Source organism: Ascaphus truei, chromosome 1 (assembly GCF_040206685.1).
Source record: "Ascaphus truei isolate aAscTru1 chromosome 1, aAscTru1.hap1, whole genome shotgun sequence".
Taxonomy (NCBI): domain Eukaryota; kingdom Metazoa; phylum Chordata; class Amphibia; order Anura; family Ascaphidae; genus Ascaphus; species Ascaphus truei.
Window position 1 is genome coordinate 320,236,854 of NC_134483.1, and position 20,741 is coordinate 320,257,594.

At 44.1% G+C, this 20,741-nt stretch overlaps 1 protein-coding gene across 6 annotated transcripts in view; it reads left to right on the forward strand.

Moving 5' to 3' along the window:
- Positions 1 to 20,741, forward strand: part of TMEM150C (transmembrane protein 150C) — a 164,521-nt gene that overhangs the window by 68,365 nt on the left and 75,415 nt on the right. For 2 of the 6 annotated variants that reach the window (XM_075606338.1, XM_075606367.1), the window contains exon 1: positions 4,504 to 4,685. The exons of 2 other annotated variants lie outside the window; for them this stretch is intronic. In XM_075606338.1, coding sequence (XP_075462453.1) covers positions 4,543 to 4,685 — 143 coding nt within the window. In that variant the 5' untranslated portion in view covers positions 4,504 to 4,542. Of the gene's footprint in view, positions 1 to 1,009; positions 1,141 to 4,503; positions 4,686 to 20,741 lie in introns of those variants that run through there. 2 more of the 6 variants (XM_075606376.1, XM_075606381.1) reach the window with 2 other exon arrangements.

A 20,741-nucleotide genomic window follows, 5' to 3' on the forward strand; every position in this document is an offset into this window, starting at 1 on the left:
CTGGTTTGTCTGGTTCCAATCATGTTCTCACTCTTGTGTCTCCTGTTTGTCTGTCTCTATTACATAACAGTAGAAGCTCTTAAGCCTCCTCTGTTAATTTTCACACTAGCCTGCCAGTATTCACCCTGTGACAATATCTCGTATCCCATCCATAACCATTGTAACTAGATACACCACTCTACTATACTGTGTATGTGTCTATATATATATATATATATATATATATATATATATATATATATATATACCACACTTATTAAGGTTAATAAGTGTGGTGAATACCTACTCTTAGTCTCAAACCAGCATAACCAACCTCACACTGATGATACCCATCAAGGTTGAAACATGTCTGTGAGTGGGTTTACTGGCTGTGCATCTCATCCCAGCCTATGCTTAAAAGCTGTGTTTAAAGCAGCATGCATTGGCTTAAGGGTTGCTCGTGTAATATGAGCTTGAGACAAAAGGTGGCACTGTGTGCTCATTTGCATGTCATTTCCCAGAATCCCTTGCTGCAGTGGAAGTGCTGTGTGCTGGGCGATAATGGTGAAAGACAGGGTTGCAGACCTGTCTAAGACATGCAAATGAGCATAAAGTAATATTTCCATTTGCTATATATATGCACCTCGGATTTCTATATTTCTGTGAGCCTGATGAAGAACCCCGAGAGTTTCAAAAGCTTGTAACTTATCAACTATCTATTACTCCAATACAATGTATCATACTACCTACATCCTCTCCCTCCTTTGCTACTTTACTACATGGAAGAATGGACTACTACTGATACCCATCCTTCTTTCTTTATATTAGGCATCAATTCCAAAATCAGTAACCTCTCTCCTCCCCCTCTATTTCCCCCCTCTCCGCTCTCCCCTCTCTTCCCCTTTTAGTCCCCCTTCTCTCACTCCCCCCTCCTTCCCTGCCCCCTTTCTATCCTCTCTCATCTTTCTTCGCTTTCCCCTCCTCCTCCCTCTCCCCTTCTTCCCCTCCTACTGTTTAGTCTGTCAGAGGAACAGGTTGTGTTGGAAAGTAGCTTTGTGCTAGAAGAAGCAGGGATGGGCTGAGGTTTTGAAAGCTATTGTCTATTTGTTGGAGTGTGAGTGTCTATCAGCTCAGCTATTTACTCTGTGTTATTGACCTCAGGTAAGTCTGATTGTATAGTGACAGAGACTGATGTTTCCTGTGACCAGGCTTATCTGTCTCAACCCGGGGGGGGGGGGGGAGGGAGAGGGTGGGCAGCAGCACGTGTTGCATGCACAAGCAGATCAGGCTGGTGTCAGGGCTGCGAAAGCAGGACCCCATTTTAACCTGTTGTGGAACCCCATGACAGTTTTCTGGTTTTGAATCTGTGTCCCTGGATCTGTTTTCAGCTGCATGTTTGGAGTCTCTACAGTTTCTCTTGCTGCTGTAGCGCCTCCCTTTCGGGGCCCTGGGTGTGGGGGTTGAGGAGGTGGAACCACAGGCAGGAGGATTGGGTAGTGTAGCAGGGAGTGCTTCTAGCAGTAAGGAGGTTGCGACTGCTGTAAGTCCATCTGGGCTCCCTCTCTCCCGTACCCCCTCTCCTCTCTCTTCCCCCCTTTCCTCTCTTGCTTTCCCCCTCTCCACTCTCTTTCCCCTACCTCCCTCCCCCTCTTCCATCTAAACTGGATGTTATGTAACAGGTGGATGGTGGATGGCCTACAGTGCCAGTTGCCAAATGCCAATTCCAAGGTAAATGTAATTGTGTGCCACTGTCTGGCATAGCACTGCAGTTTGGGTGCTGACTTGTTTTGGTCCCACTAGATCATTCATGATGTCATATTTAACTGTTTTGGTTTTACAATGTGATAAATATTGATGATGATGGTGGTGGTGGTAGTGGATGAACACACAAGCAGTAGTGACAGTGGCAATAAGCCAGTACATGGCAATTTATGCAGCTGCACAAGTGTAGTTTACGTTCGACAGTCAGCTTGACAGCCTGACAGCCTCTCTTACCAGTTGTGTTATTTACTTTTGTTAGGGAATTTAATTTACTACTCAATAATATACTCATTCAGAGTCACTCGTTGCTACTAAGACTAGTGGCTGTGGACAGTGCATTTATTCACACAGATAGAACACTCAAAAGAGTGGTGAAAGTGTTCATAGGTTACTAATTATTGTGAGAGAAATGTTAACAACATATGTCCTTGGGCCCTCCCTCCCACCTGTGCATTGCTGAGAGATGGAACATTAACTGTGGGTTAGGACATACATTACATAAACACAACAAGCCAAGCACTGTGCCAATGACAATTTACAGTAGATGTTATGAAATTGGTGACTGGCCACCGGCATTGCCAGGTGCCAATTTGCCAATTGGCAAATCTGACAGATGTTGGGGACAGGTGTAGCACTGCCTGTCTGGCAATCACAGCCGTTTGGGTGCCGGCTTTTTTAGCCCCCCCACTAGATGGTCAAAATAAAATATAACTATTACGATGCCATATTTGCAAGTTTTGGCTTTGCAAATAAGATAATGATGGTGGATGATGACGATGGCGGTTGTTGCTGACAAGAAAATTACTTGTTCAAGAGATTGATTCGGATGGTCGATCTCAGCCACGAGTGCACACATGAATAACACCAACACCAGTTGTTATGAGTAAATATAATTTATTGGGTACTTAGCTTCGGATATATTTCAGCATTCTATGGCACTCAGGATACTGCTCATGATGTCATCAACAACCAGGGGACTCCCATCATTGGTTAAGATGAACTGCCTGGTCAGTAGTTGCTATTCTGTGATCAATTTGTACTGCACGCCACAGTTGAGAGTCTGGCACATTTCTGCGCTGTACAAATGTATCAGAGAATACATCCAGGCATTCTGCCAACATCCCAGTAAGGGAGGCCGACTCCCAGGGGACTCCCACACATCTCTATTGAGCTGTCTCATAATAAAAGTAACTTTCCACTCTGTATCCAAAATTAACTACATTCAAGCATATCTGTAAGAGACAAAAGTTAACTCATCATGCACCCAGGCCAGGGGCGCGCAAACCTTTTTTTGCTGCGCTCCCTCTGCCTCTTCTGCTCCGGTGGTGCGCCCCCCCCCACCCCTCTTACCTCGCGTGGCGTCAAATGATGTGCGACGTTATTTGCCGCGTGTGACGTAACATGACCACGTGTTGCCATGGACACGAGTCCTGACGCCGGCAGAGACCAGGTAAGTTTACAGTTGCAGGGGCCTCACGCGATCCCTCAGCATTTAATTTAAATGCCTTGGGGAAAGAGTTCGGGGCCCCTGCAACGCTGCGCCCCGCCAGAAAAATATCAGGGGGCGCGCCCCCCACTTTGTGCACCGCTGCCCTAGAAACACAAGAAAACGCCATTCTCATTACAGTGGTACATGTGGTAATAGAGGAAGATGAACAACAACACAGAACAAGCCACTGACAGCAAGCATGCTGTGACCCTGACATACTCCGTGGTAACTGGCGGGCAAGTCAGTCTGAGATATTCACTAACTATACAGGCATAAAGCGTAGCTACGTTTAGTTTATCTCAGACAGTCAGCCTCTCTGCCCGGTTGTGTTACTTAATTATAATGTTGTTACTTAATTACTCAACACATTCAGTCAGTCACTCAATGCTACTAGACTAGTGGCAGTAGACCATTCATTGATTCATACAGAAATATTTGGGCACCAATCCTAAGAAAAGACATTATGGAACTTGAGAGAGTGCAGAGAAGAGCCACCAAATTAATAAAGGGGGTGGACAATCTAACTTATGAGGAGAGGCTAGCTAAATTAGATTTATTTACATTAGAAAAGAGGCGTCTAAGAGGGGATATGATAACTATATACAAATATATTTGCGGACAGTACAAGGAGCTTTCAAAAGAACTATTCATCCCAAGGGCAGTACAAAGGACTTAGGGCCATCCCTTAAGGTTGGAAGTAAGGAGATTTCACCAGCAACAAAGGAAAGGGTTCTTTACAGTAAGGGCAGTTAAAATGTGGAATTTATTACCTATGGAGACTGATGGCAGATACAATAGATTTGTTCAAAAAAAGGTTGGACATCTTTTTAGATGGGAAAGGTATACAGGGATATACCAAATAAGTATACATGGGAAGGATGTTGATCAAGGGATTAATCTGATTGCCCATTCTTGGAGACAGGAAGGAATTTATTTTTCCCCTTATGAGATATCATTGGATGATATGACTGTGGGGTTTTTTGTTTGCCTTCCTCTGGATCAATAAGGAAGTATAGATATAGGATAAAGTATCTGTTGTCTAAATTTAGCATAGGTTGAACTTGATGGACCTACGTCTTTTTTCAACCTCATCTACTATGTAACTATGTAAATAACATTCAAAGAGTACTGACTTCGTGTTCTCAGGTTAATAATTATTAACAAAATGAGCAAAATGTTAACTAAATAAAAGGTGTATGTCCTTGAACCCTCCCTCCCACCTGTGTGTTACTGAGAGATGTTACAGTCACTGGTTTACTATTTTGACATACAGTACATGTATTAGTAAACACAACAAGCCAAGCACTGTGCCTATGCCAACCTGTACAGATTGGGACATTTGGACGTGGCTTTTAAAGCTCGACCAAATGACCGGCGACGTTCTTCTGCAGAGGAGCCCTACACCGAAGGCCGATCAGCCGCAGGAGCCTCCGCCGCCGGCCACTTCAAGGAGAAGGTACATTTCAGTGGTTAGGGTAGGGAGGTAACTTTAGGGGTTTTAGTTTTTAGGGTGAGGGCTTAGGGTAGGAAGTTTTAGGGTAAGGACTTAGGGTAAAGGGTTTTAGGCTACGGGTTAAGATTATTAGGGTATTTATTTATAAAATGTTTTACCATTGAGAGTTACCTCTCGTTTTCAAGTATGTCCTGGGCACAGAGTTAAGACAAATACAGTTACATAAATGAACAGGGTATACATTATATACAAGACCAGACCAGACCAGATTAAAATGTGAGAGCCTTAGATTTGAAAGAAGTTAGACTGGTGGCGGCTGTGAGAGTCTCCGGTAGGTTGTTCCAGTTGTGGGGTGCACGGTAAGAGAAGGAGGAGCGGCCAGATACTTTGTTGAAGCTTGGGACCATGAACAGTCTCTTGGAGTCAGATTTCAGATGATAAGTGCTGCATGTGGTAGGGGTGAGGAGCTTGTTCAGATAGACTGGTAGCTTGCCCAGAAAGTATTTAAAGGCAAGACAGGAAAGATGAACTTTGCGCCTAGACTCAAGCTAGGGAATAGTGTTAGTATTACGGGTTAAGATTAGGTGGTTTTAGGATAAAGGTTAAATTTAGGCACTTACCTTAGCGGCGAAGCGGCCGCTGGCAACAGGTCCCGGCAGTGGGGTGAGACGCAGTGAAGTGCCGGTGGTCATTTGGTTGTGGCGAAATGGCCATGACCAAATGTCCTAGACCTAACCTGCCTATTCCACACACTGGCACTTTTTGTGATAATTGACCACATCTCTGCCGTGAGCACTGATTCTGGAGACAGGCAGACAGATTGGTCTTTTTAAGGTGCTATAGTACTGGTAGTGTTACTGTAGCGGTGGCCCTGGTAGTGTTGTAACAAACCCTCAGTGCCAGATTTACAAATCCGTCCCCCATATGCACTTACTTTGGTGTTGCCCACGCTGCCGCCACTGCCTCTTCCTTCGTGCCGCCCTCCTTCTTCTGTGTCACAGCGTCAAATGACGCTGAAATCTCACACGGAATAATTTGACATTGAGATATGTTGCCATGTGACGTGACGTTGCTGTACCAACGCGATGACGTGACGTTGCAGCGTCATTTGATGCCAAGATGTTGAAGAAGGAGTAGGGAGGCATGAAGGAGAAGGTAAGAACTTTACAGTGGCCCCACGCTCTCCCACAGCAATCAGTGAGGAAAAGAATGGGGCCTCTGTATATGGGGGGGGGGACACACACGAAAATTTGCATCCCCAAAATTTTGCGCCCTATGCCCAGGCCTAATTGGAAATCCATCACTGCTCCTCCTGAGCCTCTTGAATGCTATATGCAGGGGCCGTATATATTTCTGAGGAATCAGATGTTGATTCATCTTGATAAAAGTGAGTTTTTCAAAGCTACCACGGGACAGTTATGATTTCACCAGCTACACTAAATACTTTTTTGTCTGACAACACACTTTCAAGAGGAGAACTCAGCCACTTTACTGCCACCTTTGCAAGAGCAGTCCATGTTTCTGTTTTAACAGCCCAGCATTCAAGAGGATCAGAGTCAGGAGGCAGGAATGAACTATCACATATATATATATGCCTCCACCATGTCTATTGCACTAGTAGCATTAGAGGTCCCTGCTGCTTCTGCGCAAGTGTGAACCATGCCATAGTGATGGAGCGTTTCCCATAGTGATGGACCACCACAACTTCTGCTGCTCTTACTGCAACCCCTACAACAACTGCCCCTACCCACACCACCACCACTACCAAATACCACTTGAGCCCTGAAAGGAGGAAAGCGGTGATGGAGACCATTGTGTTGTCAGTTTCTGTGTAGAATGTACTCTCACTGAGGATGTCTTCTGTGAACCTTCATTTGCCTCCTCTCTCTGACATTCATCCTTCTCCAACACTGCCTGTACATTGTATTGTATGTCTTTATTTATATAGCGCCATTAATGTACATAGCGCTTCACAGTAGTAATACATGTGGTAATCGAATAAATAACAGATAATATAAATAACAGATCATGGGAATAAGTGCTTTAGACAAACATAACATTAAGGAAGAGGAGTCCCTGCCCCGAGGAGCTTACAATCTAATTGGTAGGTAGGGAGAACGTACAGAGACAGTAGGAGGGAGTTCTGGTAAGTGCGTCTGCAGGGGGCCAAGCTTTATGTATCATGTGTTCAGAATGTTCACAGTGCTATTCGTATGCTTCTTTAAGCAAGTGGGTCTTAAGGTGGGTCTTAAAGGTGGATAGAGAGGGTGCTAGTCGGGTACTGAGGGGAAGGGCATTCCAGAGGTGTGGGGCAGTCAGTGAAAAAGGTTTAAGGCGGGAGAGGGCTTTAGATAAAAAGGGGGTAGAAAGAAGACATCCTTGAGCAGAACGCAAGAGTCGGGATGGTGCATAGCGAGAAATTATGGCTGAGATGTAAGGAGGGGCAGAAGAATGTAAAGCTTTAAAAGTGAGGAGAAGAATGGAGTGTGAGATGCGGGATTTGATTGGAAGCCAGGAGAGGGATTTTAGGAGGGGAGATGCTGAGACAGATCTAGGAAACCACTTTCCCCAAGAAAAAACACAGGATAAATACGTTTATTAACTGCCATACAAGTTATGTTATTTATGTTATCATTTGTGGTTGCAATAGCAAGTATGTTGGCAGGACAATCAGACCCTTACATATCAGAATCTCTGAACATTTGAGACTCATTACCAAAAAAGATCTACTCCATCCAGTATCGAAACATTTCTGTACATGTCCGAAAGGTGGACTAAAAAACTTTAAATTCCATGGAGTAGAGCATATTCCCACTCATGCTAGAGGAGGCAATAGGCTTAACAGTCTTAATAGAAAAGAAATGTCATGGATTTTTTATCTCAACACACTACAACCCCATGGACTAAATATTGAATGGGAATTAAAACATTTCCTAGATGTTTAAGGATTGTTTTTTGGTCTCTACTGTTTGCCTCTTTGTTCCCCCCCCCCATTTCCCCCCCCCCTTCTCCCCCCCTCCCCCCTTCCCCCCCCCCTTCTTTACCCCCCCCTTCCCCCCCCCGCCCCCCCCCCCCTTTCCTCTCCTCTCTCTCATCCATTTGCTCTCTAGGTGTATTCAACATTATATCTGTACTTGTTATAGACGCATTTCAACACGTGCTCTGTTTTTAATTATGCATTTGACATGAGGATTGTATGACAGATCGTATTACTTACAAAATGTAATATTGATACTTATGCCTGTATATGCAATTATACTGTATGATATTGTTTATTGCATGAAATCTGCTGTGCTTATTCCTGTCATGCTATTGTATTGTGTTTTTAACCTTTTGTGTTCCTTGTGGTGATTTTGTCAATCAGGTAACCTGCTGTCCACCTGATTGGGGTGGTTAGACAGGTGTACCAGTTTGCATTCACTATTTAAGGATGATCTTTTCAGCTGCCAGGTCACTCTTTGACAAAGGTCCCACGGACCGAAATGCATCAGAGGACCTGTCAGCACGATGTCTGATTAAAGTCTATTTTTAATTCACCTCAGCCTCTCCTCGTCTATTGCTGTGCTGCCGTCTACCTGTCCCGTTGGGGGAAGATTTTCTCTAGATCTAGGAAAGAGTAGAGTGATTCTGGCAGCAGCATTTAGGATAGATTGTAGGGGAGACAGGTGAGAGGCAGGAAGGCTGGACAGCAGGAGGTTACAGTAATCAAGACGGGAGAGAATGAGGGCCTGAGTCAGAGTTTTAGCAGTCGAGCAACAGAGGAAAGGGCGTATCTTTGTTATATTGCGGAGGAAAAAAGCGACAAGTTTTAGAAATGTTTTGAATGTGAGGGGCGAATGTGAGAGAGGAGTCGAGTGTGACCCTTAGGCAGCGTGCTTGGGCTACTGGGTGGATGATCGTAGTTCCAACAGTAATGTGGAAGGAGGTAGTAGGGCCAGGTTTGGGAGGAAGTATGAGGAGCTCTGTTTTAGCCATGTTGAGTTTAAGGCGACGGAGGGCCATCCAGGATGATATAGCAGAGAGACATTCAGAAACTTTGGTCTGTATAGCAGGTGTAAGGTCAGGTGTTGAAAAGTATATTTGTGTGTCATCAGCATAGAGGTGATATTTAAACCCAAAAGATGTTATTAGGTCACCTAGAGAGAGAGTGTACAGAGAAAAGAGAAGAGGTCCCAGGACAGAGCCCTGGGGTACCCCCACAGAGAGATCAATAGAGGAGGAGGAGGTCTTAGCAGAAGAGACACTGAAAGTACGATGGGAGAGGTAGGAGGAGATCCAGGATAGAGCTTTGTTCCGAATACCAAGAGTATGGAGAATGTGAAGGAGAAGAGGGTGGTCCACGGTGTCAAATGCTGCAGAGAGGTCGAGTAATATGAGCAGAGTGTAATGACCTCTGTCTTTGGCAGCATGGAGGTCGTCAGTTATTTTAGTGAGGGCTGTTTCCGTGGAGTGAGCAGTGCGGAAGCCAGATTGTAGAGGGTCTAGGAGAGAATAGGTGTTGAGAAAATGGAGCAAGCGAGAGAATACAAGACGTTCAAGGAGTTTAGAGGCAAAAGGCAGGAGGGAGACCGGTCGATAGTTAGAAAGACAGCTAGGGTCAAGCTTGGTGTTTTTGAGTAATGGTATGACTGTTGCATGTTTGAAGGAGGATGGAAAGGTTCCAGAGCAGAGGGAGGAGTTAAAAATGTGTGTGAGCGTAGGGATTATAGTAGGAGCAAGAGGTTTTAGGAGATGGGAGGGAATGGGGTCAAGAGGGCAAGTGGTAGAGGGAGAAGTGGCGATCAACAGCGACACATCCTCCTCTGAGACAGTGGAAAAAGAGTCAAGGAAGGAAGGAGGAGAGTTAGGAAGAGGTGTAGGATGGGAAGAAGAAACAGAGGGGATGTTCTGACGTATGGATTCCACCTTTTCCTTAAAATAGTCAGCAAAGTCCTGAGCGGAGATGGAGGAAGGAGAGGCAGCTGAGGGTGGTTTGAGTAGAGTATCAAAGACAGAGAACAGTCGGCGTGGGTTAGACTTGTGCATGTTGATTAGTGCAGAAAAGTAGGCTTGTTTAGCTTGCGAGAGGGCAGAATTGAAACAGGATAGCATAAATTTGTAGTGAAGGACGTCTGCGAGAGTGTGAGATTTCCTCCAGAGGTGTTCAGCGGAACGAGTGGAGGAACGCAGCATGCGTGTGTGGGAATTTAGCCAGGGTCTAGGGTTAGAAGGGCGAGTGCGGCAGAGAGAAAGTGGGGCATGTAGATCAAGAGAGGAGGACAAGACAGAGTTGTAGTTCCTAACTTCTCCTTCTAATTTGCCACTGTCTCTTCATCATGGGTAAAAAGATATATAATTCTGTCTTTAAAGCGAAGGGACTAAACATGTAGCCTGAAGGTATTAATCTCTCCATTTCATACTGACAACACGTCGGTCATTTATTAGGCAGTCAAGCAATTTATCAACCATTGCCAACATATCATTATAATTATAATTTTCATCATCATTGTCGCCATTATTATGCTGCAAATTGATTCATATTTTTTTGAGGAGGATTATAGAGGGATGACCTGCTCACCAAAATGGTGGCTTCCTCAAAGGGCCTCAGCAGCCTGCACAGCTCTCCCATCAGATGCCACTGTCTAGGCAGCAAAAGGGCCTCATCCTGGGACCTGGCATGCTCCCTGTCATAATCGTTGACCGCCTTCTGCTGCTCATGAAGACGCTCAAGCCTATATAAGGTGGAATTCCAGTGTGTAGACACGTCGATTTTTAACTGGTGACGAGGCAGGTTGTTTTGCTTTCGCAGTCTAGACAGAGCTGTGTACGATCGACTATAGTGACAACGTATTTTTCTGGAAACAGGAAAAATACTCTGCACTTTCCGACACTGAACTAAGAAACATGTGACTATTCATTTGAGTATGTGTACAAAAAAAGGAATGTATTTTATTAATGTATTGCCTTGTTTTAGTGCTGCAACGAAGTTGGAACCGTTATCCCCTGCAACAAACCCAACCTCAAGTGCCCTGGGAGTTAGCCACCACTCTATCACATTCTGTAATTTTGATAACACATCAGAAGCTGTATGGGCCCTTTCTTTGAAATTCTACATACATATTTTATTTAATATAGTCACTTGTCTCGTATGTATGTATGTATGTATGTATGTATGTATGTATGTATGTATGTATATATGTATGTATGTATGCATATCTTTATTTATATAGTGCCAAAAGTGTGCTCAGTGCTTTAGAAATAATACAGTACAGGGCATTATAATAATACAATAAGCGCAGCAAAATCAGAAAATAGGAACTCACTTGTGTACTTTAATATTTCACGATCCATCACATTTACCTTCACGGTTACAAATATTAACACTTGTGTTTTTATCACTTATATGGTTTGAAAATTTAGATTAATATTGGAAGTAGCACTGTAAGAGATGTGTACATTTAATGGAGACCAATTAGGGTGAAATTATATCTTGGCTTTATTGCGCATGTTCCGTTAACAAGGAAAAACATGCGAAAACAAACAAAATAAAGGCCTCTGTTCTCCTGGGTCAGCATCCTTGTGTGCTGTGGCACTCTCTGTGTCCAGGTATAGAGGTCTTGTCCCTTTGTCTTGCTGTCAGCATACAGGCAGTCCTCGTTTTACAACGCTTCGTTTTACAACGAATGGCTTATCCAACGCTATGCAATGCATACCTATGTTCATTTTTACAACGCCAAAGCGGCTTATCCAACGCTCTTACAACACTTTGCAAAGTTGTTTATGTTTATGTAATATATATATTATATAATATTATATTATACTATATAATATATTATATTATTATATTATATATTATGTTATATTATATATATAATACAGTGTACTGTATACTCTATATAATGTATGTGTGTGCTGCATATCTTATATGCCTGTGTAAAATATTTGGTGTATTTTAGTGTTAAAAATGCCTTCAGGAACGGAACCTTTCATTTAAACAGTGTTCCTATGGGAAAACGTGTTTCGCTTTAAGACGTTTCGCTATCCAACGCCATTTTGAGTAACGCATTGTGTCGGATAACCGAGGACTGCCTTTACAGTCCTTTTGTCTGCATCAAGACAAAATATTTTCCTCAGGTCAGCCCAAATGTGAGCTAAGGAATCTCTCTCCTGTTTCTCACATCAGGCTTTTCTAAAAGTCCTAATCAGCCAGATGCAGTCTGGTTGATTGCCTGTGTGCAATTAACCAGCACACTGCTGGATTTAGAGGCAGTTTCTCTCAGACAGTGATAAGTCCCTGTTACAAGCACAGATTTTGTATTGTTTTTCACTATCAGGAGCACCTTTCACTTTGTTTTGTTGCTGCTAACTAGCCAGGGCTACGGCCCCAGTGCGCGCGCGACGGAGTGCCTGGCGGCGCTCGTTCCCTCCATCCGAGCGATCTGAAGGACTTCAGATCACTCGCGACAGGGTGGCGGGGACGCGGCCATGATGTCACGCGGCTGGTTTTACCTCATTGGCTGAACCGCCGCCATGACGTGGCCATCGCTCGGCTGCCGCACAAAAAGGCTTGTCTTTTGGCAAAGGTGGTCACGCATTGCGCTTTCTGCAGGTGCCTGCAGGCAGTGACCGGGGCCAGTCCCATAGAGGGCATATCTTGTTTGTGCTTTGCACGCTGTAGCGTGCGCAGCTGCAAGCAGTGGGACGAGGCCACAGGGTGAGACAGACTCAGATGATCTGCTGCTGAAATGTGCATTTTGGACATAATACATTTACCTTTTTGCATTATTTGAATGTTGTGCCAGTATAGTAGATCTTTCGTGATCTTATTTGGCTATCCTTTATCTTCTTTTCATGCACCATGACTGCCTCTCCTAACGCTCTTTACTGTGTGTGTGTGCGTGTGCGTGTGCGTGTGTAACAAGAGACAAAATAGAGAAAAGATTGTGTGGTTTTTATTTACTTTATATGCTGCTTTTGCACTTTGCACAGTGTTCTTGGTTTGCTTGGCTGGGTGCTGCTGCTGCTGCTGCTGCTGCTGCTGCTGCTGCTGCTGTGGAACTGGCAGTGGTACAGTCTGGCCCCAATGTGGCTGCTCTAGTAATGGAATGGCAGTGGCTGCTCTAGTAATGGAATGGCAGTGGCTGCTCTAGTAATGGAATGGCAGTTACTGCTCTAGTAATGGAATGGCAGTTACTGCTCTAGTAATGGAATGGCAGTGACTGCTCTAGTAATGGAATGGCAGTGGCTGCTCTAGTAATGGAATGGCAGTGGCTGCTCTAGTAATGGAATGGCAGTGACTGCTCTAGTAATGGAATGGCAGTGGCTGCTCTAGTAATGGAATGGCAGTGGCTGCTCTAGTAATGGAATGGCAGTGGCTGCTCTAGTAATGGAATGGCAGTGTCTGCTCTAGTAATGGAATGGCAGTGGCTGCTCTAGTAATGGAATGGCAGTGGCTGCTCTAGTAATGGAATGGCAGTGGCTGCTCTAGTAATGGAATGGCAGTGGCTGCTCTAGTAATGGAATGGCAGTGGCTGCTCTAGTAATGGAATGGCAGTGGCTGCTCTAGTAATGGAATGGCAGTGGCTGCTCTAGTAATGGAATGGCAGTGGCTGCTGGCCTTAGTGGCCTGGGCTACGCATTGGTACACAAGGTGCAGAGAATGAGACACTAAATGTGTATAAATGTAACCCTCCTTGAAACTAATTGACACACTATTGTTATTATTATAATATACTATATATATATATATATATATATATATATATATATATATACTGAATATACTGCTATATAATTGATATAATAGACACAGAGAGAGAACAGCAGAAGAGCCCTGGCCACTCAGGCACCATCCCAGAGAATGGACTGGACACACACAGACAGGGGTCAGTCCAGACAGTCACAGGTTAATGGTTAAGTAGCAAGTTTTATTAAGTAAATAATATATAAATGTTTAAACTATAGTACTAAAGCAGCATCAGCACAACCAAACCCAGAGCCAAACCCTGCTTAAAACACAGTGGCTTAAACCTGGGGCTGCACCCCTACTTATATACTCACCCTCCCATAATAAATCAGTTTGCAGATTCGGATTCCGAATCCGTTGGGTGAATTTTCAGTGACAGAAATAAATAACCCCAGAATCTGTCTTTTTGAGACTGATCCATGGAAATGTGCGGCTCAAATGAACTGAACAACCGGCGGTGATTCGGGTTGCCCACCTCTACTGCGAAGCAGAGTACTAAGGAGCTTTCTAATATAACAATTGGCTCAGAATGCTTCAAGGCAGGGGTACTTAAAGTTTCACTGACCAATGTTAATAATTGTGTAGAGCAGTGGTTTCTAACCTTTTTTTGGTTAAGGAACCCTAAGTGAAATTCTGAGGAACCCCCAACCTTCTTTAATAGCAACTCTGTGATCATATGCATTGTACATTCTCCTGTATTTGATACAATTTTTGAAATGTCCAGAAAATTGCAGGAAACCCTTTAGGGATGCCCGGGAACCCTGGTTGAAAAACACTGCTATAGAGTAACACTACACTCACTGAGTTGTTCTCATTAATTCATATATACATGTGTCAAATATATATTTCACAAATTCTGGACCTGGATATAAAAATCATTCTTCTGCATTAATATGCTGGCAGTGATAGAAAGGTCACAGTGAGGGAAAGCTGCTCATACTGAAGGACTCCAGGGACCACCACTAAAATCTCCAAAGACCACCGGTGCGCAAGGTACCACAGTTTAAAAATCCCTGTTTTTTGTAAATCCAAAGATAAGTGTCTGTTGAAATTGAGTAAAAAATATTAATTTATTTACTGTGCTTAGCACAGCAAAATGAGTTTAAAAATATTCTGCATTTGCTGTATGTCTGTATATATTTTTGCATCTACCTCTTATTTATTGCCAGGGTTGTGCAGCTGTTATTAAATGATTCTGTTTACTTGGCCATCATAAAAATCAACATTTACTTATTATTTAGCTGTTCCCCTTATATTTATTGTATTTTTCATTTTTTTTCCTACTGTGTTTCTCTAAGTTTTGTGGGCTATAGATTAGTGGATAGAAATACTCTTTTTTTTAACATAAAATTGTGGTTCACAGTAGCATTTGACCATTATTAGTGTTTTCGAGTATGTTTAACATTTTTGCAATGTTTGTCAGCTTATGATTTGAGGTTAGATTTAGGATGAATTAAGGAGGAGTTACTCAACACACATTTTTGAGATGTAATTAATTATGTGCAAGGGACTGTCATTTTCCACATTTATTAGTTGCAAAATCTGTTTTATGTTGGTCTGTGTATAAACTCTTTTGCCCAATGATCTGCATTAAACTTAATTTGTAGGTTGCTTATGTTTGAAAAGAGAGAGCGCCCTAGTATTGTTTATAATACCTTTCTGTTAAAGAGTGAGCGCCCTAGTATTGTTTATAATACCTTTCTGTTAAAGAGTGAGCGCCCTAGTATTGTTTATAATACCTTTCTGTTAAAGAGAGAGCGCCCTAGTATTGTTTATAATACCTTTCTGTTAAAGAGAGAGCGCCCTAGTATTGTTTCAAATGCTTATGTTTGATGCACATGCACTTTACAAACACTAGATGCAAAAACGCTTTGAGTATTGCTGGAGTTACATGTGAAGCTTGGAACCTGTGACTCCTATATTGTCTCTTCATGTGCCACTGTCACCCGACTTGGAATTAAGAAACATGCCCCCGGGTGTTACACTCTGCTAATGTAATCTTCAAAAGCATTTACATGCTAAAATCTCAAAATGAAGAACTGCGTGTCACTTTTAATGTGATAATTTAGTTGCTAGTTACAGTGAGACCCTCTGGCTTAATCAGCCAGAGTTAGGCAGCCCCAATTTTATCCTCTTGAGTAAATTAAGATGTTTATATTAAGTGATCTAAATTGTGTATTTTTTATCAATATGAATGACAACTACATGCTCTTTTGAGACCAAGAATGAGCAGCTGTAGAGGTCAAAATAAAACCAAGGTATTGACAAATCTGTTGTAGATCTCAAAGCCAGCTCGAAAATATAGGTGAAAAGGAACACCCTTAGAACCAGAGGTGGAACCAAGTCTTTTTGCACCCGGGGTAAATTACACCAACTGCACCCCCCCCTCCCCCAATTTATACCATGGCAACACCGGACCCCAGTGGGGGGTGGGAAGGAGGTGTAAGTGTCCTCCCGCTCTGTCTCACTCACACACTTCCACGCCTTCTCCCGTTTCTCTCTCTTCACTCCTTTTTTCCCACTTCTCTCACTCACCTCCCCCCATCCTTTCTAACTCTCCCCTCCACCCCATCCTCTCTCACTCTCTCCTCCCCCCATCCTCTCTCACTCTCTCCTCCCCCCATCCTCTCTCACTCTCTCCTCCCCCCATCCTCTCTCACTATCTCCTCTCCCCATCCTCTCTCACTCTCTCCTCTCCCCATCCTCTCTCACTCTCTCCTCCCCCCATCCTCTCTCTCTCCCCTCCACCCCATCCTCTCTCTCCCCTCCCTCCATCCTCTCTCCCCTCCCCCATCCTCACTCTCCCCTCCCTCCATCCTCTCTCTCCCCTCCCCCATGCTCCCTCTCCCTTCCCCCATATCCTCACTCTCCACTTCCCCCATCCTCTCTCCCCTCCCCCATCCCTCATCTTGACAGATAATACTGACAGACGCTGACAATACAGCATACTTACACACAGCATGCATTGCACACGCTTGTGCCGCTGCAGGGCTGCTGCCGGGAGGCAGGGCCATCAGTGCGACTGCACCTGACCTCACGCTTACAGAGACCCGGCGCTCTTCCCCGGCCCAACTTTTGTGATCACAGTTTAATGTTCTTGTGGTTAAATTAACCACCACATTATTTAAACTGTGATTGCCGGAGGAGAGCGCTGCACCTCTGTAAATGCCAGCGTGTCCTCCTGCTATCATGTGACGACGCGTAGCCATGACAATGTGACATCACATGATGCACAAGAAGCCCTGTGCATCACGTGACATTGCGTCGTCAAGGTAACATGTTGTAGCAACAGGAGATGCTGGGTCCGGAGGAGGTAAGAGAGCCCACCATATTTACTGTCACGGGAGACCAGGACACTTAACACCAGGATCACATATACCAGACAGAGCAAGAGGCTAAATAAAGCAAGTTTATTTTGACCGAGATCGACAGACACAACACTACATACAGTTTGGTACAAACTCACCCAGAACAGGGAATACGGGGTGAATCCTAATTCCACTAAGTGCCAGGTGCCGCTTCCAAGGCTTACCCGGGCAGCTACCTCTCTCTGTCTCCTGTGGGTACTGCAATAGTCCAGGGATGCTATTTTCACTATAGCAAGTTCAAATAGCTCCACTACGAGCCTCACTGTGGTGTCTCCGGCAAAACCCTCAGATGACACCTTCTACGCTACGACCAGAATAGTCTGTGGAACTGAAGTTGGCAACTCCTTACATAGGCTCCCCATCTCCATAGAAAAGCATGGAAGATGGGGTGCCAACCAATCATTGTGTGGATGCTGCGATCAGACCAATCAGAGTGGAGGCTCGTCTGTGATGGCCCAATTCAGGACATGGGGGGAGACCATGCCCCTATGCGAGCCCATAGGGGTGGGCTTGCAGAGGAGTGGGACATTCAAACTGGTCAATGGGAATCGGGCCTACGTTACTCATACCCAGCAACAGTGCCCACAACTAGCCCAATATCTCCCTCAGAGATGTTCACCAGTATCTGGGCTGAACAATGGCCCTGCTCAGAGAGGCATTGTTCCTCAGACCTGAGTCAGCACCCCTCTCCACTCATTACAATGTCAGAAGCATGTGATCTTCCCCATTCTGGATAGCAGGACCCTGTCTCTTTGTGTGCAGGATGGTTGAGTGAATTATCCATCCTGCACACAAAGATAACATAACAGAAACATGGCTATCCCCTAAAACCCCTGATGCAAATATCGCCATTCAGGGATACTCCATTTTTAGGAGAGATAGGTCAAAGAGAGGAGGAGGGGTGTTATTTTATATTGCAGACACCTTACAATGTACACTGTTAAATTGCCCACCAAGTCCACCCTCTTTTGAAACTCTAGTTGGCAAAATCTGCCTCCCCTTTTCTAAGCCCATCTTGCTTGCTGGCATCTACCGCCCCCCTAAAGCCCCTCTTCAATCCTTGACTGATATCACCCAATTTCTTGGCTCCATTTCCTCTCTGAATGAGAAGAGTGAGCTGCTAGTTCTTGGAGATTTCAACTTCAATTGGCTTGACCCTAAAAACCACAAAATCTAGATACAACTCAAGTCACTTAACCTATCGCAACTCATTTCCCAAACCACACGGATAAACCTGAAATCGCATAACCATTCCTTGCTAGACTGGATTCTCTCCTCAAACCCCAGCAGAATCCAATCCTCTGGCATCCTTCCTGATATTTTCAGTGACCATGCAATAGTGTACTATGTAAGGAAAATTAAACCGCCCCATTCAAGCCCTAAAGTTCTCCTCACTAGAACATTTAAAAACTTTAACCCACAACAGTTTCTGGATGACCTTACCAACTGCCCATGGCACAGAATCAATTTAATTCCCGACCCTGATTCTGCGCTCAAGTATTTCCAATCCGAGTTCTTAAAACTCTGCGATACCCATGCTCCACTATGCAAAATAAGGGTACGGGGGGCCCACCTTCCATGGGTTACACCTGACCTTATAGCACTCTACCAGTTCAGGGATGCCTTGTGGAAAAGCTACAAAGTAACTGGCACTACCAAGGATCTCAATCACTACAGATGCATGCGGAACATGTGCACAAGGCAAACAAGGCATGCAAAAGCACAATATTACGCTGACAATCTCCACCAAAATACATCAAACCCAGCTAACTTCTGGAAGGTTATCAACAATATATTCCAGCCTCCTAACCATCAACAACCAAGTAATATCACTAAGGGGGATATTACTCTGACAAACCCCACTGACATTGCAAATGCATTCAATGATTACTGTGTGCGGTGTGCCACTAACTTATTAGCGAAACGCAGCACAAACCCCAAACATGAATCTCATCCTGGGAGTATCCCTACAGTCCCACCCACTCCCAACACTGCCCACAACTTTCAATTTAGCCCAGTATCTGAAGAGGAGATTACACAAGCGCTCCTCAAACTAAAACTAAGCAGCCAATGTGGACCCGACTTACTACAATCTAGGTTCCTACGACTTGGTGCCCCAGCCATTGCCAAACCAATTGCGTCCATAGTCAACTCTATCCTGTCTGCAGGCCATATCCCTAAGACCTGGAAAACTGCAAGAGTTGTCCCAATCTTCAAAAGTGGGGACAAAAACACTGTCTCAAACTACAGGCCAATCTCACTTCTCCCAATTGTATCCAAAGTAATGGAAAAATGTGTCCACTCCCAATTAAGCGATTTCTACACCAAGACAAATTTCCCTAGCCAATTCCAGTCTGGTTTCGTCCCAAACACTCCACCGTAACTACCCTGCTAAAAGTTTGCAATGAAATCCAGTGTGGAATGGAACGGGGACAACTCACTGGTGCAGTATTCCTAGATTTTGCAAAGGCTTTTGACACAGTTGATCATGTTATCCTGCTTAACAAACTCCAGAGCTCTGGAATAGGGAAACATGCTTTAAACTGGTTTCAGTCCTACCTATCAGGAAGATCCCAACATGTGTCCATCTCAGGCTCTAACTCCAACCCCCTGGATATCACCTGTGGTGTCCCGCAAGGCTCTGTTCTGGGGCACCTACTCTTCAGTGTTCATCAATGATCTTCCCACAGCTTGTAAGGAAGCTTCAATAAACATGTATGCAGATGACAATCCCATATGCACACAGCCATACCCTCTCCGACCTTGAACACATACTTCAGTCTGACTTTTTGAGACTCGAAAACTGGATTTCCCAAAACAAACTGTTTTTAAAACACTGACAAGACTAACAATGGTATTTGGGACCAAAACTAAATTTTTAAAGCTTCCAGTGACACAGCTCCAGATCAGAACCAACGCTAACGCCACCCTAACTCCTGTTACTAGTTTTAAATACCTGGGCATATGGTTTGACTCCCACTTAACATTCGGGATGCACATTGATACCCTGACAACCAAGACCTATGCCAAACTAGGGGTACTTTACAGGAACAAATCCTCCCCAAGTCTCCTGGTCAGAAAGCGTATCGCACAGCAGATGCTAATGCCAATTATTGACTATGGAGACATTGTATATGGCTCGGCACCTCAAACCCACCTTAGCAAACTTGACACCCTCTACAAATCAATTTGTCGTTTTGTTCTCCAATGCAACTACAACACACATCACTGCGATATGCTCAAAGAACTAGATTGGTCATCACTAGAGTCTAGGCGCAAAGTTCACCTTTCCTGTCTTGCCTTTAAATTCTTTATGGGCAAGCTACCCAGCTATCTGAACAAGCTCCTCATCCCTACCACATGCAGCACTTATCACCTGAGATCAGACTCCAAAAGACTGTTCATGGTCCCAAGGCTCAACAAAGTATCCAGACGTTCCTCCTTTTCCTTCCGTGCACCCCAAAACTGGAACAACCTACCAGAGACTCTCATATCCACCACCAGCTTAAGTTCTTTCAAATCTAAGGCTGTCTCACACTTTAATCTGGTCTGTAACTGTTTCATACGCCCATAATATAAATTATCTCTAACTGTGCATGCAATGTCTTGTATATAATGTATACCCTGCTCATTTATGTAACTGTACTTGTAACCATGTATTATTTGTTTTACTCTGTGCCCAGGACATACTTGAAAACGAGAGGTAACTCTCAATGTATTACTTCCTGGTAAAATATTTTATAAATAAATAAATAAATAGTAACAGAAAATATATTTATCCTAATCTAACTAGTGACACATAAACCAAATCACATTAGACACAGGGATACAGGGTTAACCCCTTGGTATCCTTTAAGATAGGTAGGAGCAATGGCCTGTCTTAACCTTTATTAGAATAGCCGCATTGCCCCTCCTGTCACTCACCATGCACTGGGCCCTACCAAACTCCCTGCCGGGATGTGACGG